The sequence below is a fragment of the Amphimedon queenslandica genome, unplaced genomic scaffold, assembly GCF_000090795.2.
Source record: "Amphimedon queenslandica unplaced genomic scaffold, v1.1 AMPQUscaffold_13507, whole genome shotgun sequence".
Lineage (NCBI taxonomy): Eukaryota > Metazoa > Porifera > Demospongiae > Haplosclerida > Niphatidae > Amphimedon > Amphimedon queenslandica.
In genome coordinates this window covers 264902-289610 of record NW_003546257.1, presented here as the reverse complement: position 1 = coordinate 289610, position 24709 = coordinate 264902, and the positions used below count along the sequence as shown (strand labels likewise).

Here is a 24709-nt window from a genome sequence, read left to right as displayed (position 1 = left end):
AGCCTAGCTAGTAGCTATGATACAATACAATCATGATAATCAGCCATAGCAACAGACATGATTCAACACTGATGCCAGTCAGGGCTGTATCAAAATAGACATCAGACTTGAATCATTGATTCTGGGTAGTGGCCTGTATCAGAGATGCTGTGTGTCTACTACTAGTAGTGTCTATTTGGAAAATTGAGAGGTGTGGTTAAAAGTGAGCAGCACTATATAAATGCAGATTAGTAGTCTCCTATTCTACTCTACTACGCTACCAAAGTTTAAACCATAGTGAAAGAGTTATTGTTTGCCATTAATTGAAAAGATGAAGGTTTTGCTTGCAGTAGCTCTGCTAATGGCTGTATGCTTGACTCTCACTGGTGCCTGGAGCTCAGTCAATTGTTACAATACAGAAGATTGTACTGGAAGCCACACTGTAAGTACTTCTTAACAGTAGAAGGGTATCTTAACAGTTGTGCCACGTACATGTAGTTAAACTATAACCATAAGCAAACAGTGTGGTTTTGTATGCTCATATAAAATCTTGAAAAATGGGATGCATGAACACAGATGCTAGACATGCAGATTCATAGGAAATTGCCAGAAAATAAATTTAACAATAGTTTATGGTATATTTGTCGCACTATCATTTCAACATGTAAATCTGTCAATTCACACCTTTTCCCATATCAAAGCTATTATTCTTTTTTTTCAAAGCAACAGCCAAGTAACATCCAATGCTGCTGTGGAGGTGGAAGTAGCTTTCACACAAGTCTAAATTACCAGGGAGCTACATGCCATCAATGCAATCCTGACATGCCGTGCTGAAAATAACATTGACCATGGAAAAGTGGCAACTGGACACAAAAACTCATTTAGTTTAACTTAGTATCAGTTTTAGTTTTTTGATTAGTATCTATTATTATTTTAACTAAATAATTATAATAATAACAAAAGCAGTCATTGCAGCTCAAGAATACATTTGGCACAAATTCAGGCATGAAGATACATGCCACAGCCTTTTGTATTGCTATAGTTTGTCCTATTTTATACTCCTAAGAGAGAGAGAATAGAGGGGAGAAACAATAATTCAATAATTATACTCCTAATGGACTTTTGGTTGAAACAGAATAGAGAAAAGATGTTCAGATAAGAGGAGCGGGAGAAAATTTCTTATTGTTAGCAACATTCTTGACAATTTTTAGCATTAGTACCAACAAGATACCAATTAGAGTACCATATAAAGACGCATATTTGTTTATGATGTGTGGGGAGAGCCTGATGACAGAAGCCGTTCATAGTACAAAGTACACTGCTGCTTTACATTAACGAAATTCCATCATAATTGCAGCTATTTCAATATCATTAAAAAGATACACAGACATGCAAGAACATAAAGACAGAGGTTACATGTTGATAATATTGCATGTCTCTATTTGTTTGGTTATGGGCAAGTAGAGATACTCTCTGAGTTCGTTAATGATTTGTTCCTTGTTGTCATTGCTGGGTTCATATTCACTGAAGCTATTGGTAGACTGGTGGATCTACCTGAAATTAATACTAACAGATTACTAGTGAATTACAGTGCCAAATAAAGACACATTTGTTAGATAATGTGTGGGGAGAGCCAGGTGACATAAGCCGTTCCCCATAGCACAAATCACACTGCTGCTTTACATTAATGGTATTCTATCATAATTGCAGCTATTTCAATATTATAAAAAGATACACAGATAGGAACATATAAGGCTACGTGTTGATAATATTGCATGTCTCTATTCGTTTGGTTATGGGCAAGTAGAGATACTCTGAGTTCATTAATGATTTGTTCCTTGTTGTCATTGCTGGGTTCATATTCACTGAAGCTATTGGTAGACTGGTGGATCCACCTGAAATTAATACTAACAGATTACTAGTGAATTACAGTACCAAATAAAGACACATTTGTTAGATAATGTGTGGGGAGAGCCAGGTGACATAAGCCGTTCCCCATAGCACAAATCACACTGCTGCTTTACATTAATGGTATTCTATCATAATTGCAGCTATTTCAATATTATAAAAAGATACACAGATAGGAACATATAAGGCTACGTGTTGATAATATCGACTACTTCAATGGTTGGATATCTTTCCAAAACAATCTTCAGATAAGAGGAGTGGGAGAAAAATTCTTGTTACTAACATTCTTGACAATTTTTAGCATTAGTACCAATTACAGTAGCAAATAAAGATACATATTTGTTAAATTAAGTGTGGGGAGAGCCAGGTGACAGAAGCCGTTCATAGCACAAATTACGCTGCTGCTTTACATTAACGGAATTCTATCATAATTGCAGCTATTTCAATATTATAAAAAGACACACAGACAGGAACATATAAGGCTACATGTTGATATTGACTACTTCAATGGTTGAATATTTTTCCAATTTTAGAAGTCTTATAATCAGTTCTGAGTTGAATCATTCTGGTAATGACAGCACGATCAAATCTCACCTATAAACGCATACAATATTTTAAAACAAACCCAATACACAACAACAGTGACAATTAACAAAACCTGCTTTCTCTCTCTCTCTCCCTACTCTTCATTCCACCATATCATCCTTACATAAGGTTCTTCGGAGCAGACTTGCTTCAGGTTCTCAGGTTTCACTATAAAAAGGTTGCACAGGGTCTGAAGGTTCTCAAAGACCTCGTCAAGAAAATGTATCTAAAAAAAAGAGATGATCGCTTACCACTGAAATAAAATTGGGTATAGTACTCACTCCAAATTCTTTAAGTCCTTTTCTGTATTCATTCACATCACAAATCAAGAACATAGCACCTACAGATGTTTGAATGGTAACATAATACAAGAAGGTATCATTTGCAATTATAATATTAAAATAAAACATTCAAAAATTTATGTATTCAATGGGGTATAACTACAATCATTTTAACCTGCAGAGCTGACAGAGAATGTCAGTATGTGCTCAAAGAGAACGCGATGGACTCTGATGCCAAACTCAAGGAGGATAATCTCTTGATTCTTGCCATCGAATGACATCTTGATGACCTTGGTACATTGGGTTATGTGAGATACAGCTTTAGTACAGACCTAATGAGGGAAGAGAGAGAGAGAGAGAGAGAGAGAGAGAGAGAGAGAGAGAGAGAGAGAGAGAGAAAGACAGACAGAGAGAGGTGAATAGGAAGGGCACAATTGATAATAATGAAGAGGGAAAAGTGAAGGAAGAGTCAAGGATGTGCAGCTGTCAAAAACTAACTGAAGACATTTGAGGTATCCCAGGCTCATCAGGTTTATAATCAGTCTTCTTTTGAGTTGATAATATTTGACTGAGTGATGCCACCATGGCAGTTATGGACCTACAGCAGCAAGGAATAATGGAGCACAATAATCTTCTCTAAGAATACTTCTCAGTCCCAGCTTCAATCTTTGTCTCTAGTTTGCTCATGTGACTTCTCTTCTTTTCATTACAAGCAGCTGCTACAGGAGCATACCTTACAGAGAGAGGGGGGGTGGGTGGAATATACACATTATACTCTATCTCTTACTGAATGGCTGGTAGTATTATTTCTCTGAACTGTTTCTCTATAAGATGGATGTTCTTATTAACGCAACCAACAACTTGAAGGAATAGACCAGTGGGGGCTACTTTAACGTCGACTAGAAAAGGATGGGTTTTAATGACACACATACATGTATGTGTACATCACTTACTAGCAAGATCAAGAGCTGTAGTAAAGTGATCAGACAAAGCTCCAAACACAGTCAGGAATATATCCCTCATTGCATGAGAGAGCTCCCTATCCACCAGCAACTAATAGAGAAAAACACACACCAGTAATTCAAGATGCATCTATAATGTATATACTCTCTCTCTCATGGTCATATACCTCTTTGCATCTCTTAATTGAGTTCTTAGATTCACTCAGTATGCTCGTGCACACGTTCTCCGATATAAAGGCTTCGTCAGGACTTGATAATGAGTCCAGTATCATCTGCTGACCAGCTGCTCTACTGCAATATAACAACACGAGACATCATCGGGTGATGAGAGTATCATATGATTGAATACCTGACGTTGTTTCCTTTCTTTACAATCCCGACTGATGAATTGAATTCTTCGATACAAAATTGACATTTCTTCTCAAGATTATGGACCTCTGACCTAATTAGCAAAGAATGTTGATCATCATCATTACTATTATTATTTTCCTTACTCGGCATATCCTGATAAATGGTCGCTGAACAAACTCACACGAAGTAACTTTGTTAAAAACGCACGATCAAATTTATTGTCAAGCTTTGCTAAACTGTCTCTGAGGATCATTGCCCTACCATAATTACCCTAATTGAAAGAGCACGGTTTCCGGTAATATTGAAATACCTCAGATGAAGCTGAAATAGTTTATGTAGGTATTGCTCAACATTATTACTGCCAGCATCTTGGAGCTCTCTTGAAACGTGATCCTATAACCATCATGGCTGACATATCAATTTAAAAGTATCCAATTACTCACAAAAAGATATTTCTCAGTAGCCTGTTGTATGTATTTCATCATTATATCATCAGGCGCATCAAACACTTCGACTGTTTGCTTGTATACCTGATCATGTGACAGTCATGTGACACCTCTAAACGTGACTCCGCCTTACCTTAGCACTTCGTTGCTCAACGTTCCTGAAAACATCTTCAGTTCCCGTACTACCAGACTGGTTAAGAGTCTGATATGATAGTTATTAAATAATAATAGTTAATTAATACCAACTCACAGCGATATGGTGAGCAATGTAGTTTATTACACAAGTCTTGGCTCCCTATAGAGTTAAATAAATATACATAAATTATCCAATTTATGTGTTCCTCTGTCTCCTTACTTCAGGGAAATTCTGAAGCGTCGAAGCATAAACTCTCATTCTCTTGACGTCAGAGCTTGAGAGAGCTTCACAGAACTTACCCACCAGCTGTTGCTGAATGTCAAAATATCTCTCGAGAATATTAGTTCTCATTTCTTGATACCTGGATTAGAATAAAAAGGGTAAAAGGAACATTATGTACATAAACACACACACACGATCCATAAAAAGTACATTTGTTGTATATTCCTATCTTACTCTAATGCTTTAGGCAGCTCAGATACAAGTGTATGTAACTTGTGTATCAGATCAGCAGCTTCGGGTAACTATAGAAACGTAAACCACACCCACACACTAATATTAATTACCCGTGTCGCGTCATTAAATTCTGGACAGGATGGTTTGGATTTTTCCTTAAATTCTGATAAAATGTCCATCAGCCTGTGAGCCTCAATGTCTCTCTGTCTGTGTGCGTTCAATGTCTCCAGCTGGTCACCAAGATGGACCACTTTACGTGCCACGTACGTAATACGATCCTCAAGGACTTGAAACTCACTAAAAGCATCCTACAATAAATAATGATGTAATAATGACATAATGTAATAGTAATAGTATCATTAAATGTTTTATTAATCTCTCTTTTCTCATTCCCATACTTGAAACATTGGTTCCAGTTCTTTGACACGGGCCTGGTGGTCCCTCTCTTGTTTCATGCACACAAACTCTAATCTCTCAACACGTTTGTTGATCTTGTCACTGAGATCGTGAAGATGACCCAGACTAGTCTAATGAGAGAGAAAGAGAGAGGGGGAGAGAGAGACATGTAAGATTACATTCATCTATTGTTGTTTTTACTTTAAAGGATGCCAGTAGCACTTCAGAGTCAAAAGGCATGTCCTGTTTTTTGCTCAATGGTCCCAGGCCAGTGTTGGGATCCATCTGAGCCAATTTCTCTATGTATTTGTCGAGGACAAAAGACTCCTGAATGACAGTAAGGGGAAGAGTAGAAGAGAGGGTTAGTGTACATGTGAAAAGAGGTCTCTCTCTTACTGGCTCAAAATCTTTTAAAGTTTGAGAGGAGTAAGTTGTTCCGGCCATTTTGATTTTAGCTGGATCACGTGATCATGCGGAGGAGTGGCTGGTGTTGCAAAATTTGCATAATGTTTGTATTGTTTTTTTCTTCACATCTTCTACAACTAATTTGTACAAATTTATCTTAAGCAGATTGTTTCTATCTTGTCTTAATCACCATTAAGTATTTACTTCTTTGTTTGTGAGGATACCTCTAGTCACGCGTTCTCACGTGTCTCTAGATACTAAAAATAACACAAGCTATAAATAGAAACACTCAGCTGTACAGCAATGGCGTCCAAGGGAGCAAAAGACAAGCCGACAAAATTCCTGGAGGAGCCTCCAGCTCTCATCTGCCCCATATGCAGACGAGTATTTACCGCTCCAGTTATATCAGTTCAATGCGGACACACTTTCTGTCGTCCTTGCATTGACCCCAAGGAAGGAAGCAACTCCTGCCCTCTTGATGGAATAGCCTGCGAATCAAGCTCGTTAGTGGTCAACAAAGCAGTCATAGGTCAAATAGACGACCTGTCTATATACTGCTGCTATGGGATCGTCTCACGTGATGGTGGGCTGAGTTACGAGAGAGACCCCGCTGGCTGTCCGGAGGTACTTAAGTTGGGATCAAGAGAGGAACATGAGAGATCCTGTACTTACGCTCACGTGAGGTGTCCGCTGGGAGGGGAGGAGTGTGGGATAATTAGGACGAGGGAATTAGATGAACACGTTCTGTCTTGCCCTAACATTCCGTGTCCTTATACTGATTTTGGTAAGTTTAACACTATGCATAGCATTTCGTCAAAAATGACTAGGAGAGAATTCTCCATTTTTATAATTTTTTCCGATACATATACATGTTTTTATGTTGTATATCAAGTTTGAACTGATTCCGATCAAGTTTAGATTTTTTACGAATTTTTAAAGTTGCTTCAAAATTGGGCCAAAGTCCCTGTACTATAGTACAGGGTTTTTGGCCAAATTTTTCCAAAATTGATTAAGAGAGAGTTTTCCATTTTTATAATTTTTCTGATACACATACATGTTTTTATATTGTATATCAAGTTTGAGCTGATTCCGATCAAAATTAGATTTTTTCGAATTTTTAAAGTTACTTAAAAATCGGGCCAATGTTTCTGTACTATAGTACAGGGTATTTCAATCATAGTCTTGCAATTAGCGTCCAGTCCCTTTCATTATAATGTGACTTAACTTTCTCAAGTCATCGCATGTTACAAAGTCTCTCTCTCCCTCTCTCCTTTCTCTTAGGATGTGCTTTCAAAGGTAACAAAGATGAAATTGTCAGCCATAAAGCTAAATGTGTCTATCACGATGAGTCACAACTTTTAGCTCTCACAATGAAAGAGGTACATACTTACTACACACCAACTCTTCTGTACATTTACTACTTTTCTTTCAACCCAATAGTTAAAAGTTGTTAAAGTTCAAAATAAAGAACTAGAGGATTCATTGACGAAAGCAATAAAATCAGTCAATAGACTAAACGAAGAAAAGAAAGATCTATACTCTCGTATTGAACAACAATCAAGGTATTACTTAATACGTATTTATCTATGTCACTCTTCCCTTAGAACTATTACCACAGTAACTTCACGTATGGACAAACTAGAGGCCGAAATGGAATCCTTTAAATCGGTCAAGTTAAGACAGTATCGTACAGGGAGTATGAGTGGTGCTAGTAACAGCATAGCAGGAGCTCCTGGACAATATTCAACCCAGTCACACTCACCAGCTCCACTCACAACAGCAACTCATCATCCATTCCAATCAAATACTGGAGATGGAAATGTGACTCCAGTTTATCCTAGAAGGTACAATAAACTGTTAGCCATTATCACTTGCTAAAGAGGGAAAACACCAGGATTATAATGATGTGTACACTACATCATGATCCATCATGATCCATAAGCTATGTATATTTCTTATATTATTAGGACAATGGTTGATCCAAGAAGATGGTCTTCTGATTCATACTCATCAGTTACTTCACTGACCGTATTACCAGAAGCTGAAAGAGGCCCTTTTGTATGGAGGATGCCTTTTACATTAAAATGCATTGGGACATTTAGGTAAAAGAAAATATAATTACATTTCATCATTGCATATACATGTATGTGTGCAATAGTGCATGTAATTAAACTAATTATGTCATAATTTGCATGGATTATTACACACGATGTATGTATCTCACTCCTCATTCCACTCTCTATTTTTATTAAAGAGGTCATAAAGGTACCATATGGTCGTTGGTTACGTCTGGAGACTGTCTATTCAGTGGAAGCAGTGATGGTACTATTAAAGTGTGGGACATTGCTGACCTCAGGAGAGGCTGTCTAAAGACTGTTCAAGGACACAAAGAAGCTGTAAGGAGGCAGAGGAGGAGGGACGAGAGAATTTTAAATTAAAAATATGAGACAAAAATACATTATTAATTTTCTCTTTCAGACTATGTTTTTAGCTGTTGGGCGTGGTATATTATACAGCACAGGAACCGACCTTTCACTTAAGTCATGGCAACTAGGAGCACTAACTGAAATGGAGAAAGTAGAAGTAAGAAAAATAAGAGAAGCTTATATAAAATTTTTATATATTGTACTTGTTGTTTGTTAGAATGCTCATGAAGGTATTGTGAGTGCAATGCTATGCACTAAAGATTATGTCATAACTTCATCATTCGCTTCAATTAAAGTAAGCAGGAAGAAACAACTCTTGCTCACTCAAGAATTAAAATTCAATGTAATATTATTTTTATAGTTCTGGGACCCGATCACACTTAATGAGATTCATAGCATAGGATCTAAGGAGGGTCTCTCGCACTGGATCAGAGCAATGGCACACGATAAAAGAAAGGTATCCTCATAGTTACATACGGTTACATTACTTCATTACTAACAGGATTTTCTTTATACTGGCTCTCATAACAAACTACACGTGTGGAAAGTTGGTGGAAACTTTAGTCTCGTTAATGAAATGGGTCTGAACTATGGAGCCATTTATTCACTTGCTGTTACCAAGAAATACCTCATAGTTGGTAGGTACAATACAAAAAGTGACATATATAAGCCTTACTCTCTCTCTCCCTCTTCCTTTCTCTCTCTCTCTCTCTCTCTCTCTCTCTCTCTCTCTCTCTCTCTCTCTCTCTTTCTCTCTCTCTCCTCTCTCTCCTCTCAGGTACACATAATCAGAATATTCAAGTTTATAGTAACACATCACTCAATCATGTTGCGACACTAACTGGTCATATTGGTAGTGTGACTGTACTTAAGGTAACAGAATCACAAGCTGGCGTCTACATGTTCTCAGGCTCCTCTGATTACTCTGTTCAGGTGGGTAATATACCTATCAAATTCAAATTCAAAAAATGTGTGAGTTGTATTTATGCTCTGTATCTTTCTCAAGGTGTGGGATTTAGAGAACATGTTACCGATACAGGCTCTTAAGAGGCACGAGAAGGCAGTTCAGTCAATGGCAGTGTGGTATGATGCTGTATTCACTGGATCAGAAGATGAGGAAATAAAAGTAACAATAATGAGCTTTTAAAATTATAATAATCTTTTATCCATTTAGGTTTTTAAATACTTCAAATTATAATGCATTTTTATATTTAAATATCATTATATTAATTATAATTACAGCAATCATACTACCATTCCACAGCAAACTCAAGTTTGATTGATGTATTTTTAGTAACGTGTACTATTTTTGGTACTAGTGTATTACGTATGTCGCGTGATCTACCTTATTTAAAACAATCACTTGCTTTCTTCTTTGTCGACAGTCGACACACGGATACAGCTCTTGAAGGCAAGACAGTTGACCATTTCACGAGTACCAAGATTAAGAGTACATTTCGGCTACGAAGGATTTCTCTCCTTATCAATTGATTCTAAAAAAGTCCATTGGCATTGTTTTCCAAAGAGAAAAAGATGAAAGACCCCGATTTAGCTCTACGCTTCAATTGTGATAGAGCAGCAGAAGAAGATGGTAACCCAGCTAGTATCATCATTATTCTTATTCTGTTAACGTTTTATTTTCCTACTTATCCTCTTGGAGATATCGGTTGGTCTACCAATTCTGTTATTCTCCTCGTTACGTTGACAGCAATAGTCAGCAGTGCTGCTGCTTTCACTTACCTCAAACCGTTGGCTGTTAACAGCAAGAACACCACCTGTCAACCTATTCAAGAGAAAGGTGGCGACCCTTTTGGCTATTCTATAAACAGACCTATTGAATGCTCTGACAAAGCTCCAGTTACAGGGACGCCTAAACTCTGTGGAGGCGACTGTATCCTGTACGTCCCTGGCAGACCCAGTAAACAGTAGCTGGTGGACTGAAGCTGTGGTATCATAGGAGCTGGTGAAATGTGGCTGTTGTGGTTCAAATAGCTACTCCATGCCGTTAGGCTTGTGAGGGTTGAGAACAACAGAATCAGGGAAACACCTCCGAATCATCGGAATTTGATTCCAGTCAGAAATCAAATTTATTTTCAAAATCAACTGCAAACGCAAATGAGTTTCCCAATAATGAAAATCATTTGTGTTTACAATTGCATTTTAAAAATCAATTTGATCCCTGAATGGAATCGGATTCCGATGAATTGGAAGTGTTTCCCTAGGCTCTGTTGTTCTCTATCCACAGCACCAGGTTGAACCCTCTTGTGGTATTGCAGCAAATACATCCCCACTACTAGTTTACTGGTTGTTGAACTAAACACTATTCTTAGTTACATGTAGATCTATTTTATTACAATAACTAATTTTGTTAGGGAGCACAATTTTTCATGGATAATGTTAGTTACATGTTGTGAACAATAATATTATTAGTATTCTTTTTGTATTTCATTACCTTACAATAATATTTAATTATAATAACATGTCACTGTCAATCATTGTTGTGCCGAAATGTTAAAACTCACTGGCAAATAAATTGCTTGCAAACTACAAAGAGATTTTAGAGTAGATCATTGTGATCATCAGTTGTCATAACAACAGTATTTGCATAATGTACTTCCCAACTCGTGATCCCATTAGCTCATCATGACTTGTGACTAATTTTAGAATAATAGACACAGCAGACTGAGTGATTATAAAACAAGTGAACTTCATATTATTTTGCACATTGTTTTCTTTGGAAGCCTATTACTAAAACCAAGTACCTTTTAGAGAACTTTCTTCTTGAGAATCTAGTATCTTCTGTCTCTCCTGGCCATAAAATGGATCTCAGATCAATTGAAGTGTCCTTTAGGTTGAATTTAAGATCTAGCAACAACATTATCAACCTAGCTACTCTGCTGGTATCATTACCAAGAGCAATAAGATCACGCAGAAATCATCAAACTAGAGCATTACCAGTTAATGATGACATTCCCTACCCAAATCAAGAAACAAGTCGTGATCAGCTACATACTGCTATACATCTTCCAGATGGGTAAGCTAAAATATGATTTTTATGCACAATGATTATTACTGGTTCTATTATACAGGAGGCTCATGCCATTAAGAGCATCCCAAGGACCTTCAATTGTCTGATGATGCCAGGGCCAGGAGAGACAGATGGAGAGCAGGCAAACGATATAGTAAGTTATGACTTTGATATGATGAGATTTTATACTTTATTACTTTTAATAGGGTTTTTATAAAGTGTGACAAGTCTTATCCATAGGCCTTTTGTTTAACATAGGCTGTGTGAAGACAGAAGTTGTCGCACTTGACGTCTAAAGGTTCATATATATCCAGTCAGGCTGGTTGTGCCCTACAACAATTGTGGAAGTCATTAGTGCCAAGGAATCCCTCTACAACAGTTGTACGCAAACCATTTTTAGCCACTGTGAGCTTCTATATGAACGAATTACTTTACACATTATGTAAAGTAAACAAGGAGCCTAATAAAACGTTTAGCATCAATATGTTTAACGTGAATCACATTAGCCTCCAGAGGAATTGCAGCTATGCGAGTTTTCCTCATAATGAGATGTAACTTGCAGAAAGCGCATAGGGTATAGGCAAGAGTACTCTTGGTATAGGGTATAGCCTTTCATTGAGATGATTATTGTCTCATGGAGCCAGAATTACATACGTTTAGTGAACGATGTAATTAATTTTTTCCTCACAATTAACCACATTGAAGGCATTGAAGGCATGTTGTGACTCTTAGCTAAAAGTCTCACAATTCAATGCATTGATTCAATGTGTGTTATAGACGGTTTAGAAATCCTTGGCAAACCAAATCAATTGTCTTGCTTACCATCTGTCTTTCCAGACCCTTGCATGACAGAACAGTAACATTTTATTGATATTAAATCTCAGTTTATGGTTCTTTTTGTAATCTTTTTTTTGTAATTGTTTTTTTGTAATCTTTTTCCTCTTTATTTGCTAACAACAACAGCTAATTCAAACTGCTGAGCTAAGTTGTGGGGGTTTCCCGGGGAAATCACCTAATTAAGCTAAAATCAACAATAGTAAGACAATGGTTAAAGAATGCAATTAAATGTCACATGTCACAACTGATAAGAATCATGTTCATAAATATCAATTCATCCTAAAATTATAAATGTAAAAAGAACAACATGTTGACACACTTGCATGTCCATTGTTAAGCTAGTTCCAAGGAAAAGGTGACCTCAGATGACAATGGATCTACAATCTATCATAATAGGAGTCTCTATTGGAGTAGTAATAGGCTGGTCTATTAAGTGGTATAGTAGTAAAGGTATTAATACCATCCCTGGTTATACAGACAACTACCCAATCCAAGAAGTAACAACAGATCAAACCCATACCGGTATACACTCTCCTGTCACCGGGTAAGTATGTCAACATTCCTGTGTCATGTTTTCTTTATAGAATGATATTCCCAATGAACTTAAGTTCCAATAGGGTCATAGCTTAAGGGTCGGAGAGACAGACATGTAGCTAGGTAGTGCAAAAACAAGCCTAAGCTTAGCTTAAGGCTCAACACAATTTTAATCACATTTATATAGGCAGCAGCCTATACAACTGAGGTTAATGGCCAATGGCCATTTTTATAAACCTCATTACACTTGTTACAATTTTAACAAATGACTATATTTGTTACCATATTTGTACCATATGTGTTACCAATTTGGTACCACCAATTGACCATATCTGTTAACAAATGACCACATTGACGCATACATCATTGAACAGACTGTTATTGGTCTGTTATTCATGTACTTCACCCTTACTCTTTGTGTTATCTGCCTACAAATGTCTGTCTCTCCTAACCCAAAGGAGAACTGGCCTCTTCCTGCTGCTGCTGCTGCTGCTGCTGAAAAATATACTTAAAACTTTTAACAATAATTGCAATAGTATTGTATAGCTGCTTATTGCTACTGGCTGTATATGCATGTATTATATTGTTACTCAATACATTTTTGTTAGCTCAGCAAAACAGTGTTATAATTATGGTAAGGCAGTTTATACTACATTTACATTGAATACATACATGTACATACACATAAAGACATTGTTTACTAGCAATAGATATTCTAAAATAAACTGAATTAAGTTACAACAACATGTTACTAACATCATCTACTTAGCTATCATTATAATCAAAACTGCACTAACATCCGTCTCGGCAAAGAGCTACTATGAATAACAATTGACATAAATATACGGAGGAAGGCCGTGTTATTCATAAGTGCTATTGTGTAAGCTAACAAAGAGAGACGGGAGGTAAGGTAAGTTGTTTGTGTGTGTGTGGTTAGGTATATGCCTGTAGGAGAATTACTACCATATAGGTATATACAAGTAGGGGAATTAGGGACTAATAGCAGGCAGCTAGGAACCATTCTAAAAGGAGTGAAAAGGAGACATCTAAAGCAAGATGACCGATCCAATATCATTGATAGTTGCATTGCTACTCATCAATCTCCTCATGTCACTAATGCTAGTGATCACTAGTGTCTTTGCCATTACAGCCACCTGGGTCATTCAGTTCATCATTATGGCAGGACTGGTCTTTATGGCAGGCATATTCATCGCTCTCTTGTATTGCTGTCTTGGTGGAAGGAGGAAAGAAAGAAAAATCAAATATCCGATGCAAGCAACGGATAAAGATGTCTATGATAAAATGAGAGCTCACATCCTTCCTTCACTGTGTAGCAAAGGATACAAGAGAGAAGGGAATATCTATGTTGTGTAGAATATGTTCTGAAACAACACATTCTACAATCATATTGGACTTGGACACATAATCTAACATATGCAAGGAATTATAAATATGTGTATAATATTTAAATATAAAATTAATCATTTATGCTAATATAATCTCTATAATTATCATTTAATCTATTATAATTTATTATTATGATTATTTCATAAAAATAAAGTCTAATGCAAGCAAGAATATGCATGAAAGATATGGGGAATTTCCCAGGGAAATTACCTCAATATGAATTCATGACATCATCACAACATCACATGCGAAAGAACAAAAGATGCATACCTAAGGCTATTACAAACAAATCACAGCTATCAGTATCAGAGTGTAAAATGATACCAACTATACCACACCAAAAAGGTATATTTTGATAAAATAAGAATAACTATAGAGTATCAAGTATCATATTAAAATATTCATGGTTAATTAAGGTCACGTGTCGCGCATCGGCTAAACAAAGAGATAATAGCAATAGTGATACCAGCATTATAATAGCTGAAGATAAGCAAAGATTGATATATATTCGAGTAAGTTGAGCCTATCTCTATCTATTAGCTATCTATTTATCATAATTATAATAGGCTATAATAATGGAGCACTATGTATACGTGTATTCAGTCCTTCTATTGTTGGTCTTTTTGGTCTGGATACAGCCAACTATTACATCAATCATAGCATCACTATTATTTATCAGCATTCCATTACCAGTTCTAGTAATAATAATAATCTTGTATTGGGCTAATAGAAACAATGTTAATAGAAGAATAATGTATCCAACAGAAGTGACAGATGAGGCTCGTTACGAAGAAGTTATGTTTTTTGTGCCAACATTTGACTACCGGTACTGTTTTTACAATTTCAATAATAATGGAAATTAAATTATTTGCTACAGGTACTAGTCACATGTTATAACATTATTGTGTTAATAATGTAAATATCATATGTCCTTTTTCCATTAATCAAATGTTATGAAAATAAATAGCATTAACGTAATCAGTGAATCAGCTGTCTTTTCCAATAATAATGATTTTAAATTCCAATCCCCTGGGAGGCCAATAACCCAACCCACTTCAATAAATTCCCCCCACCCACAACCAATTAAAACTTTACACATCTACAACTATAAAGTACACTATACCATACTATAAGTATAAGCAAACACAAAAATGCAAAATTCCTCCATTGTCATAGCAACAATAATTCAGAGTGCAAAATGATACGTACTACACTATTTTGATAAAATAGAATAACTATATTATCAATTATCATATTCATATATTCACAGTACAGTACATTATGATCACGTGCCTACCACGCACGGGCTTAAGCTAATAAGGGAGATTGGTATCTATAGTATCAGTGATATTATAAAAACTAGAGCCCAAGTAAGTTGTGTCTATCTCTATTAGCTATCAATATGCATCATAGTTATAGGATGATGACAAAACAAAAGATATTTCTGTCCTTTTCTCTTGTGTTAGCAACCGCTGTTGTTGTGGTGCTGTGTTACGTTAAAAAAAAGAATGCGGACAAAAAAGTAGTGAGCCCAATAGAAGAAACAAATAAAGTAGAAGAAAAAGATAGATTTATCGTACCATCAATTAAGATTTCAACACTGAATCTTAATATAAAATAGGGACACATATTGTAGCACTAGTCATTATAATCAAAAACCTTTGCTATCATCTAGCCATTCTATTTAGCTATTATTGTAAATAATATCATATTTTCTTATTGATCTAATTAATGATTCTATGTTGTGAAAATAATAGTATAGTGGATCAAATATTTCTTCCATTTTGAAAAATTGCTAAGAGGGGATTTCCCCCAGCACTATTAAATAATAACCCAACCCAATTCCTCCACCTACCAACAATTCAAAGTTATCCAGTACTGCATGGTACATGTAGACACTATGCAGCAGTGATACAAAACATGCAATAACCAGCAAACATAACCACACAACACAGTAACATAGAGCAACAATTTGGAATGAGATCACAAAGTGCAAAAGGTCTCCATTGTAATTTAGTTAAAATAAAATATGGAATTTAAATAAAGTAAAATTCAAGAAAAAAATAAATGAGAGGTGGGGAAATTTCCAGGGAAATTACCTCAACACAAATTCATGACATCATCATGACATCATAATAATGTGTAAAAGAATGACAAAATGCATTCCTCAAGCAATTACAGATACACCACAGCTATCAATAGAATGTAAAATGATACTACACTACAAAGGTATAATTTGATAGAATAAAAATAATTATAGAGCATCAAATATCATATTAACAATATTCATGGTTAATTAGGTCACGTGCCGTGCGTCAGTTTAACAAAGACTTAAACAAAGTGGATTGTCTTCATAGTAGTAGTGAAAGTAGTGACACAATAAAAGCTGAAAGCTACTACTCAAGTAAGCTGCGTCTATATCTATTAGCTATCAATGTGTATCATAATTATAGGCTATGATAATGAAATGGTATGTATACATTGGTCTTCCCATTATATTGGTAGTCGTTGAAGTGGTTTGGATGGAGCCATCAGCTTTAGTATGGCTAATAGTAGGGATATTATTAGTCACTGTTCTATTAGCAATCCTTATCATAATAATAATAATAATAATACTGTATTGTATTGATGCTAATAGAAAAAAGGCCCATCCAACAGAGGAGACGGATCAAGCTTTAGACGATGAAAATGTATGCTTCGTACCAAGTTTTGGATACTACGTTCATAATTCCAATGATAAATAGAGAGATACTGTTAAACAATATACTTACATTAAGTACAGGTAGTGTATTAAATATTTCTGTAATCAACTAATCATTCCATTAAGTTATTATTGTAAATAATCATAATATCATGTTCTCTTAATCTAATGTTGTGAAAATAATGCAATGAACAGCTGTTCTGTTTCTAATTTCCAATAACAATGATTTTTGAATTTCATAGTATAATGACTGAGAAGGGGGTTTTCCCTGGGATAGCCCCTGCCCCTATTTAAATAATAGCCAAACCCACTTCAATAATAAATTACTCCACCTACCAACAATTCTAACTTTAAAACAGATATTCAGTACCAGTACATGTAGACACTATATGAAGCAGTAACTGTAACACAGAACATGCAATAATCAGCAAACATAACCACACAACACAGTAACATAGAGCAACAATTTGGAATGAGATCACAAAGTGCAAAAGGTCTCCATTGCAATCAGCTGAGCAAATACTTCCATTTATAAACAGCAAAGCAACTAGATATATACATAAATATTTCATAAATATTGTACATACAAAGTTTCATAACATCACACAGTTTAAGGATGTTGGCACCAAATATAGACAAAAGATATAGTAAACAGATTTGCCAATACAACAACTAATAAATGCCCTGTGTACATATACATACCGGTACATGTATTATTAAATAGCGATGGGTGTTCCGGAAGAATTTTACTATCATGCTCTAATTCCATGCCCAAAAAAGGGACAGAGTCACATGAAAAGTGTGATTATTCACAGTTGGTTGGTCCCGTTAGCAAAGGAGAGACAAAACACAGCTCTGTTGTAAGGGCTAGCAAGGAAACTATACCAAAACTTTGATTTCAACCAAGACTCCATCTCGTGACTTACTCTATCCATTGACAAGAAGGAGGAACATGATATTGGAAGTTATTCTTTTGTTTATCATGATTATTCAAATCCTAATGATGGTCATTGGAGTTACTTTATGGCTGATAGGAGGCCTCCTGGTCACTCTACTCATACTACTGGGAAAGATCTGCCATAAAATCCACATCTCAAGAAGGAAGAAAAGACAAACAGAGAGAGATGGCCATTGTGAGAAGCATTACTCAAAAGAAGAGGAAAATGAAGAGGAACGTCGTGAAAGGAAATGTCTGATGGTACCATCACTTTGCCATACTAAAAATAAAGTGACGAGCTTCAATGATAAGAGAGCTTTTGAAGTTACTTACAGCATATGATGCTGACCTAAAACCATGTACTAACATACAATGCATACAATGTATGCCATACTTTTTACTTTTTATTTTTGAAAAGGTAAAATTCAAATAGCCAGCAGTTTGGGAGTAAATTCCACAGTTAGTGCTTGAGCAATGGTACTTAATGAAAGGAAGAGAGAGACGGAGAAGGTCATATACTTATAGTAACAAGAATTGATAAGCTACCCCTCCCAATGATCTATTGATATTAAAGCCAATGAAATGTTTTATTACGTGCGTGTAACTCGCGTGTAACTCGCGTGTAATTCACGTGACTACTGGTAGTAAGTTTAATAATAATTTGATAATCTCTTTATCTAGACCACAGAAAGGAAACTGGCCTTAATATGATACTAGCAATTGTGTTGATAAGCCTGATGCTCATCCTTGGATTTGGCTTGATAGTGGTGCTCAAGAAAATGTGTGAGAAAAGATACCCAATACAGGAAGTGAATAAAAAATCAAAATCACGTTATGTATTCCTATAACTTCCAAAGAATAGAACAATAAACCAAATATTAGAGACATACTGATATAGGTCGTACGTTATTCGATACTCCAATCTTTTTGTTAATAGTCAAATTAATTAATTATATTGACACAGGTCATAGATCATTTAATTATTCCAATCTTGTTAATATTCAAATTAATTATTTTCTTTTGTCAATCATCAATCTTCTAATTAGACAGGGGTCTTACAATCCCTTGCATGTATACAGGCGCATACACACACATGTTACCAAAAAAGGCGTCTCATTATAACAATCAGTAAACTGACCACACCTCCCAGTAATGAACCAATATAACATGGAATGGGCCACACCTACAACAAAAATGCAATGATTAAAAACTGGCCCAACCTTTTTACACATTTCAATATTACTATAATAATTAAATATTTAATTTATTACAATTCAAATAGCCAGCAGTTTGGGAGAAAATTTCCCAGTAAATATCCCTACTGCTTGAGCAATGGTATTTAATGAAAGGAAGAGAGAGACGGAGAAGGTCATATAGCAACAATAAGAATTGATAAGACTAAAGATACTACCCTCCCAAATCCCACTGTAATCTCGTGATATAAAGCTATGAATAATGCATGTGTTATCACGTGCTAGCTCAGGCCACCTAACTCAACTGACCGCATTATAAAAACCAGTACGTTGACATCAGAAGATCAATTACTGATAACTCTTCTCCATGTTTATAGATCTAAACCACACTATATAAGATAAAGGAAGCTCTGACCACTGATCATGATATTGATATGGTTCTTTATAATAACTCCATTGTCTTTCATGACAGTACTGCTCATATTTGGATTAGTTTTGGCTCTTAGGAAAAGAAACTCAAGACAGAAAAGGCGTCCAATACAGGCATCAAACAATGATTCTTCAAAGGCATGCATTGTTGCCTCATTCAGTTAAATATAGAACAATTAATGAACAAAATAATACCAGGAAATCACAGGTTATTCGACATTCCAATCATACTTGTATATATTCAAATTAATTATGTTCTTGTGCTAATCAAGTATCTTTTAATTAGGGGATCTTCCTAGGGCAATCCCTTGCATGTATACAGACGCATATACACACACACACACGTTACCAAAAAAGGCGTCTCATTATAACAATCAGTAAACTGACCACACCTCCCAGTAATGAGCCAATACAACATGGAATGGGCCACGCCTACAACAAAAATTCAATCATTAAAAATTGGCCCAACCTTTTTACACATTTCAATATTACAACATATAATTAAATATTTATCTACACGTACAAGAGTAGATACAGTAGATGTAATGTATGCCATACCTTCCATTGAGTGTCCCAGTCTAGTAACAGTACAGCTGCTCCTATCCATGAACCCGTCAGTACAGCTATTGCATTCACTGCACAATAAAACTGCCTCATTGTATATCGACTTTTACTATAAAATTAAATAATTTATTTTATTTTTATTCAATTACTGTGATAGCTTACATAAATAAAAGAGTTTCCGTCCATTCATTGGGTGTCCATTGCAATAATGTTAAGCAGGGTATGAATATTAATGAGGACATTAATGTGGACCAGAGCATAGTTTCGTAAAACTGACTAAAAATAAAATAAAATAATTGTAATTTTAATTCTAAAAATTAGTTCTGCTCCCCCACCTGAAGATTGGTGCCCCAAACAATACAGCAATCACATAAAACACTGCAATACCTCCAGATAAAACTAATCCAGGGAAAATAAAACTATTTCCGGTCGCCATGTTTAACCACATGAAAGCACGTGGGTACACCTACGCATTCATACGGGCGTGGTAGACTACACCTATAAGTTAAATATTTGTTCTAATTAAAGCTCACCAAAGGAGGACTTGATTTTGGAGCATCAAAAGACACTAGAAAGGAGCTATATTAGGATGCTTTCAAGACTATTCAATCGGTTAAACAGAGTATGGCAGTTTGCTCTCAATGCCACGAGAGGATTCTTCATGAAACTCGCCCTTACCTTCATCATCTTCATGAGCTATCTCTTCTTATCAATGACAATTTATGCTGTCCTCAGGCAGCTAATGGTACCACAGAAGACCCACATTCTACCGGTCCACCTCTACTTTAAGTAAGATAGGATCACTATAACATGAGACTTTATAAAAACACAACTCCTGATAAAGAATAATGCAATTTTAGTGTTTGTGCATGTGAAATGTACCATACTATTGTGAGTACTGAGCCAATGGGGTGCTTTTATATCAGTATAAGCTGATTTAGTACTGGCTTTATTTAGTATGCTGTTTATATGGAGACGAGTAAAATTACAAAGGAATTTCATAATTTCATTTCTTTAATAATAATTTATTAGAGTCCATTATATTTGGAATGATGATGAGGCTTGTTTTGCATTCCACAAGAGTCATGTTTTGTATTAAAGTATTTATTCAGCTTCTACTGATGAACTGATTATAACGTTTATTGTAGATAGTGCGTGTTTTATGTATGATCGTGTTTATGTTTTATGTTTCAGCCCTAAGTGTCTCACTGGAGAACATCATCAGGACTCTGTTTCAAACTTTGCATTCAATCGGATACCTCGAAATGAAGCAAAGGTATGAATAATTATAATTTAATTCTATCATTTAAGCTCTCACTCATTTTTCTGATACATATTGATGTCCTTATGCTATGTAGAAAGTTTGAGCTGATTCCAAGCTCAAATTTTTGAGTTATGGCTATTTGAAGAAATGTGCCAAAATCTGAAAAATTCTCTGTACTATAGCCCATGGTTTTTTCCGAAAAATGGTTCTAAAGTCACTGCCAATTTTTATTACATTTTTTGATACATATTGATGTACTTATGCTGTGTAGAAAGTTTGAGCTGATTCCAAGCTCAAATTTTTGAGTTATGGCTATTTGAAGAAATGTGCCAAAATCTGAAAATTTCCCTGTACTATAGCCCATGGTTTTTTCCAAAAAAATGGCTCCAAAATCACCCCAAATTTTTATTACATTTTCTGATACATATTGATGTGCTTATGCTATATAAAAAGTTTGAGCTGATTCCGACTTGAATTTTTTGAGTTATGGCCATTTAGAATGTCCCAATTTTGTTTTCCCCTTAGTCCTGTTCATATCCAATGGCTGAGTTTTTCCTCTCCAGTTCCGGTGACAGGTTATTGACTCCAGGCCATGCCTACTCCATAGCCGTTGAGCTTGAAATGCCAGAGAGTCCACAGAATGCTGATCTCGGTAAGTGAAAAAAAAAACAAGAAGGCTCTTCTCCTTTCATTGATTTACATACATGTATGTACCCTCAGGTATGTTCATGGTTAATCTGACATTGTATTCAAAGACCGGTAAAGTTACTGGTTCCTCCATTAGATCAGTGAGTATACACTTCCTCTTCAAACCTGCCATGTTCCTCCTTCTTTCATAGGCTGTCCTCCATTACAAGTCGTCATTGCTGCACACTCTCTCGACTGCTTTCTTCTCTTTTCCTCTTGTCCTTGGCCTAACGGAAGAAAAGCAAACACTCTCTGTCGTCATGTTTGATAACTTCCAGGAATCACACTTTGTACGATTAGTAAAAACTTAAAAATAAATATTCTCTTTTTCTTTTACAGTCTGACGGGTCTACTAATGCCATAGTGACTATCATGTCTCACAAGATACAGTTATACTCAACCAAACTCACATTTGATGCTAACTTTACTGGATTATCGTAAGCACATCAACTACTCTATACTGCTTTTTTATACATAAACGAGCACGCTACTTACCAAAAATATAATTGTACATTATGTTAGGTTTTATCTCTACCATTGGCCGATATCAATGGCTATTATAATAGTGAGTGGGCTCTTCTTTTCAATCAGTGGCGTGACAGTCCTACTGTGGGCTAGGAAGATGATGGACAGAATGAACCAGTTCAGAATACAGCAAAGATACTTGAATCACAGAGTGAACACTAGACGCCACTCAGGGGGAGGAGGAGGAGGAGTAAGAGAAGAGAGTGAGGAGGGAGTGTAATGATTTTAAATTTTTATTTTATAGCTGGAGCCTATTCCGGAAGAAGATGAGGAAAGAGGACAAGAACATATTGAAGAGCTTTCAACAGGTTTATATAAATTATAAGCTAACAAGAGTACAAGACTATATTTCTTATTATTATTGTCTTTATTCCAGATGGATCAGGAGGAGGAGGAGCAGCAAGAGCTAATGATACTTCTGATAACGTGAGTACCATCAGTTCGGCTACCGAGATTGCTACCAGTGATGTCAGCGACTTCACTGACATTGAGGATCAACCTCATTCTGGAACCCCACCTCCTAATTACCGGACTCAGGGAAGGGAGGAGGAGCCTCCTGTTGTACGTCACAGAGGAGAAAGGAGAGGAGATTCAACATCCTGATTGACTTTTTACACATGCAATCTAGACATTAATTCTATTCACAAATCAAAATTTATCTTCACTTACTTAATTTAATCAATTTATTAATAATTTTGTGGCCTAAATTTTTTAAATAAAATTTTAATTTGTTTTCTTTTGTACTCTATAGGGACTAAATAATAATTTAAATTTTTAATAATCTTTTTTTTTCAAAGTGGAACAAAAAGAAAGAACAACAACGAAACCACTTCATGCATCATAGTCCTCCTCGTCACTGTTGCCATGGCTTGTTGCCCCACCCACTAAACCAGCAACAGCTACATTAGCTGAAGGAAGAGAACTAGCATATGCAAGAAGGGGACTGGGCGTGGCTTTTGAATTGAGTTTAGCAGCAAGAGCTGAGAGAGGAGACTGTGTTGTACTAAGAGGAGGAGGAGGAGCAGAACTGGAGGGAGGAGATGGAGATGAAGAGGAGACGTTTGCTGAAAGTCGTTTGTGTAGGATGGCAAGTGGAGAAGGATCCACTGAAGGTTTCTTGTTGGTCGAGTTACTGCTTTGAGCTGAAGCAGGGGAACTAGTGTCTGACTCCTAGCAAAAGGAAGAAATACTGCAATAGTTTCACTATTCGCTTAAAATACATACATCTTCTTGTTCGCTCTCCTGCTCCTTATCTTCATCCTCCTCCTCTGGCTCTTCTGCTTTCTTCTTTAACTTTTTCTTACTTGAACTGCCAGATCCAGAAGGAGCCTTTGATGCGCTATTCTTCCTTTTCCTAGAGAGAAAGTAAAAATGAATTATTATTATTATTATTATTATTATTATTATTATTATTATATTATTATTATTATTATTATTATTATTATTATTATGACTTACCGTCCTCTTTTAGGTGATTCTTCATTCTCGTTACAGCCAGAAACATCAGGGACCTTGGCAGTGAGGTCTTTTAAAAAGTCCCATTGCTCCTCCTTTTCAATGCAATGCTTCCTGTTGACTCAAATAATGATCATAAAAGTAATCGAGTTGACTTACAGGTGACCAACGGTCAAGGTCTTTGCATTACGTGATCCAGCATACTCACTGCTTTTAGTCAATATTGCCTGCAAGAATATCTCAACAGCACGTGCTAAAGGAATGCTAAGGAAAATAACACTTAATAAAAAGAGACAGGATGAAATTTAAAACTGTTTCACTTAACTAATGTACACATGCCAAGACTCATTAACTACACATTTTAATACTCATCTGACGGCCAAACGCTTCAAGAATGATACAATTCTCATTTAATGTACTGATTTAGCTGGTCTGGTGTGTAGTGTACGTGTGTGTGGATGATGTGTGGAGGAGGATACATATCAGGATTGGTACAGCTGTTGCTACTCTTCCTACATCGTCATCAAGCTGCATTATCTTCTTAATGCGAGCCTAAAACAAGGGAGAGAGCTAGACTGAGAAGATGTAAGGCCAGAGTAACTTACAGCTGGGAACCTGGAATCGAATTTCCTTCTCTTTGGAGGCATGGTGTCCTTTCTTGATTGAAAGAAAGGCGTGGCTAACTCTCCTTAATAAACTTATTAACTATGAATAATTAATAACTATGAATAATTAATTAGATTTCGACCTTGCGGATCACTTGGCCCTGTGGGTTGGCGCCAAAACTTAGCTCACGTGACTGCTGAGCTCAGCAATA

The 24709-nt window shown here is 36.0% G+C and overlaps 5 protein-coding genes and 1 long non-coding RNA gene across 8 annotated transcripts; 3 read left to right on the top strand and 3 right to left on the bottom strand.

Moving 5' to 3' along the window:
• Window positions 1-2307: 2307 nt before the first annotated feature.
• On the bottom strand, window positions 2308-6004 carry LOC100636942 (exocyst complex component 5-like). The gene is made up of 21 exons (XM_003383794.3): window positions 5897-6004; window positions 5702-5827; window positions 5503-5631; window positions 5215-5412; window positions 5105-5172; window positions 4868-5009; window positions 4763-4807; window positions 4646-4714; window positions 4510-4596; window positions 4377-4459; window positions 4210-4323; window positions 4065-4157; window positions 3883-4006; window positions 3707-3806; window positions 3541-3652; window positions 3400-3486; window positions 3252-3351; window positions 2929-3085; window positions 2754-2812; window positions 2597-2698; window positions 2308-2481 (listed from the first exon to the last, which is right to left on the bottom strand). Exons 1-21 carry the CDS (start codon window positions 5942-5944, stop codon window positions 2392-2394), a joined length of 2133 nt encoding a protein of 710 aa, XP_003383842.2. The 5' UTR covers window positions 5945-6004; the 3' UTR covers window positions 2308-2391.
• Window positions 6005-6065: 61 nt separating this feature from the next.
• LOC100636817 (E3 ubiquitin-protein ligase TRAF7-like) lies at window positions 6066-9637 on the top strand. Its single transcript, XM_003383793.2, has 13 exons — window positions 6066-6689; window positions 7187-7284; window positions 7346-7467; window positions 7510-7749; window positions 7873-8007; window positions 8160-8301; window positions 8384-8488; window positions 8549-8626; window positions 8693-8788; window positions 8834-8969; window positions 9110-9264; window positions 9338-9457; window positions 9506-9637. The coding sequence occupies exons 1-13, from the start codon at window positions 6209-6211 to the stop codon at window positions 9527-9529; spliced, it is 1932 nt and encodes a 643-aa protein (XP_003383841.1). The 5' UTR covers window positions 6066-6208; the 3' UTR covers window positions 9530-9637.
• A 1399-nt stretch (window positions 9638-11036) lies between these two features.
• LOC109593727 (uncharacterized) lies at window positions 11037-13998 on the top strand. Its single transcript, XR_002191131.1, has 4 exons — window positions 11037-11365; window positions 11421-11513; window positions 11566-13635; window positions 13682-13998. It is a non-coding gene; the product is annotated as an uncharacterized LOC109593727 (long non-coding RNA).
• A 4386-nt stretch (window positions 13999-18384) lies between these two features.
• LOC105316581 (phosphatidylinositol-glycan biosynthesis class F protein-like) lies at window positions 18385-20490 on the bottom strand. Of its 2 annotated transcripts, none has more exons than XM_020008730.1 (4): window positions 20297-20490; window positions 20124-20237; window positions 19956-20070; window positions 18385-18958 (listed from the first exon to the last, which is right to left on the bottom strand). In XM_020008730.1, the coding sequence occupies exons 1-4, from the start codon at window positions 20407-20409 to the stop codon at window positions 18872-18874; spliced, it is 429 nt and encodes a 142-aa protein (XP_019864289.1). In that variant the 5' UTR covers window positions 20410-20490; the 3' UTR covers window positions 18385-18871. The 2 variants fall into 2 exon arrangements, with proteins under 2 accessions (XP_019864289.1, XP_019864288.1); XM_020008729.1 differs by lacking the exon at window positions 18385-18958 and adding an exon at window positions 19526-19829.
• On the top strand, window positions 20482-23056 carry LOC100636690 (seipin-like). 2 transcript variants are annotated; one of them, XM_020008728.1, is made up of 9 exons: window positions 20482-20750; window positions 21156-21237; window positions 21751-21877; window positions 21946-22013; window positions 22065-22202; window positions 22252-22349; window positions 22435-22624; window positions 22682-22745; window positions 22814-23056. In XM_020008728.1, exons 1-9 carry the CDS (start codon window positions 20551-20553, stop codon window positions 23038-23040), a joined length of 1194 nt encoding a protein of 397 aa, XP_019864287.1. In that variant the 5' UTR covers window positions 20482-20550; the 3' UTR covers window positions 23041-23056. The 2 variants fall into 2 exon arrangements, with proteins under 2 accessions (XP_019864287.1, XP_003383840.2); XM_003383792.3 differs by having other exon boundaries at window positions 22435-22627.
• Window positions 23057-23202: 146 nt separating this feature from the next.
• LOC100639013 (dr1-associated corepressor-like) lies at window positions 23203-24591 on the bottom strand. The gene is made up of 6 exons (XM_003383725.2): window positions 24498-24591; window positions 24372-24444; window positions 24052-24145; window positions 23896-24006; window positions 23662-23791; window positions 23203-23607 (listed from the first exon to the last, which is right to left on the bottom strand). Exons 1-6 carry the CDS (start codon window positions 24537-24539, stop codon window positions 23269-23271), a joined length of 789 nt encoding a protein of 262 aa, XP_003383773.1. The 5' UTR covers window positions 24540-24591; the 3' UTR covers window positions 23203-23268.
• Between the last annotated feature and the right edge of the window lie 118 nt (window positions 24592-24709).

Coding starts and splice junctions, on each gene's coding strand:
- LOC100636690 (XM_003383792.3), top strand. CDS start 20,551: ATGCTTTCAAGACTATTCAATCGGTTAAACAGAGTATGGCAGTTTGCT. Junction 21,238..21,750: donor TACCTCGAAATGAAGCAAAG/GTATGAATAATT, acceptor TTTTCCCCTTAG/TCCTGTTCATATCCAATGGC. Junction 22,014..22,064: donor CTGGTTCCTCCATTAGATCA/GTGAGTATACAC, acceptor CTTCTTTCATAG/GCTGTCCTCCATTACAAGTC.
- LOC100636942 (XM_003383794.3), bottom strand. CDS start 5,944: ATGGCCGGAACAACTTACTCCTCTCAAACTTTAAAAGATTTTGAGCCA. Junction 5,632..5,701: donor TGCTACTGGCATCCTTTAAA/GTAAAAACAACA, acceptor CTCTCTCATTAG/ACTAGTCTGGGTCATCTTCA. Junction 3,352..3,399: donor ATTGAAGCTGGGACTGAGAA/GTATTCTTAGAG, acceptor TTGCTGCTGTAG/GTCCATAACTGCCATGGTGG.
- LOC100636817 (XM_003383793.2), top strand. CDS start 6,209: ATGGCGTCCAAGGGAGCAAAAGACAAGCCGACAAAATTCCTGGAGGAG. Junction 7,468..7,509: donor CGTATTGAACAACAATCAAG/GTATTACTTAAT, acceptor CTCTTCCCTTAG/AACTATTACCACAGTAACTT. Junction 8,489..8,548: donor CTGAAATGGAGAAAGTAGAA/GTAAGAAAAATA, acceptor GTTGTTTGTTAG/AATGCTCATGAAGGTATTGT.
- LOC100639013 (XM_003383725.2), bottom strand. CDS start 24,539: ATGCCTCCAAAGAGAAGGAAATTCGATTCCAGGTTCCCAGCT. Junction 24,445..24,497: donor TCGATTCCAGGTTCCCAGCT/GTAAGTTACTCT, acceptor CCCTTGTTTTAG/GCTCGCATTAAGAAGATAAT. Junction 24,146..24,371: donor AGCTGTACCAATCCTGATAT/GTATCCTCCTCC, acceptor GCATTCCTTTAG/CACGTGCTGTTGAGATATTC.
- LOC105316581 (XM_020008730.1), bottom strand. CDS start 20,409: ATGTGGTTAAACATGGCGACCGGAAATAGTTTTATTTTCCCTGGATTA. Junction 20,238..20,296: donor TTTGGGGCACCAATCTTCAG/GTGGGGGAGCAG, acceptor TTTTATTTTTAG/TCAGTTTTACGAAACTATGC. Junction 18,959..19,955: donor ACTGGGACACTCAATGGAAG/GTATGGCATACA, acceptor TTTTTGTTGTAG/GTGTGGCCCATTCCATGTTA.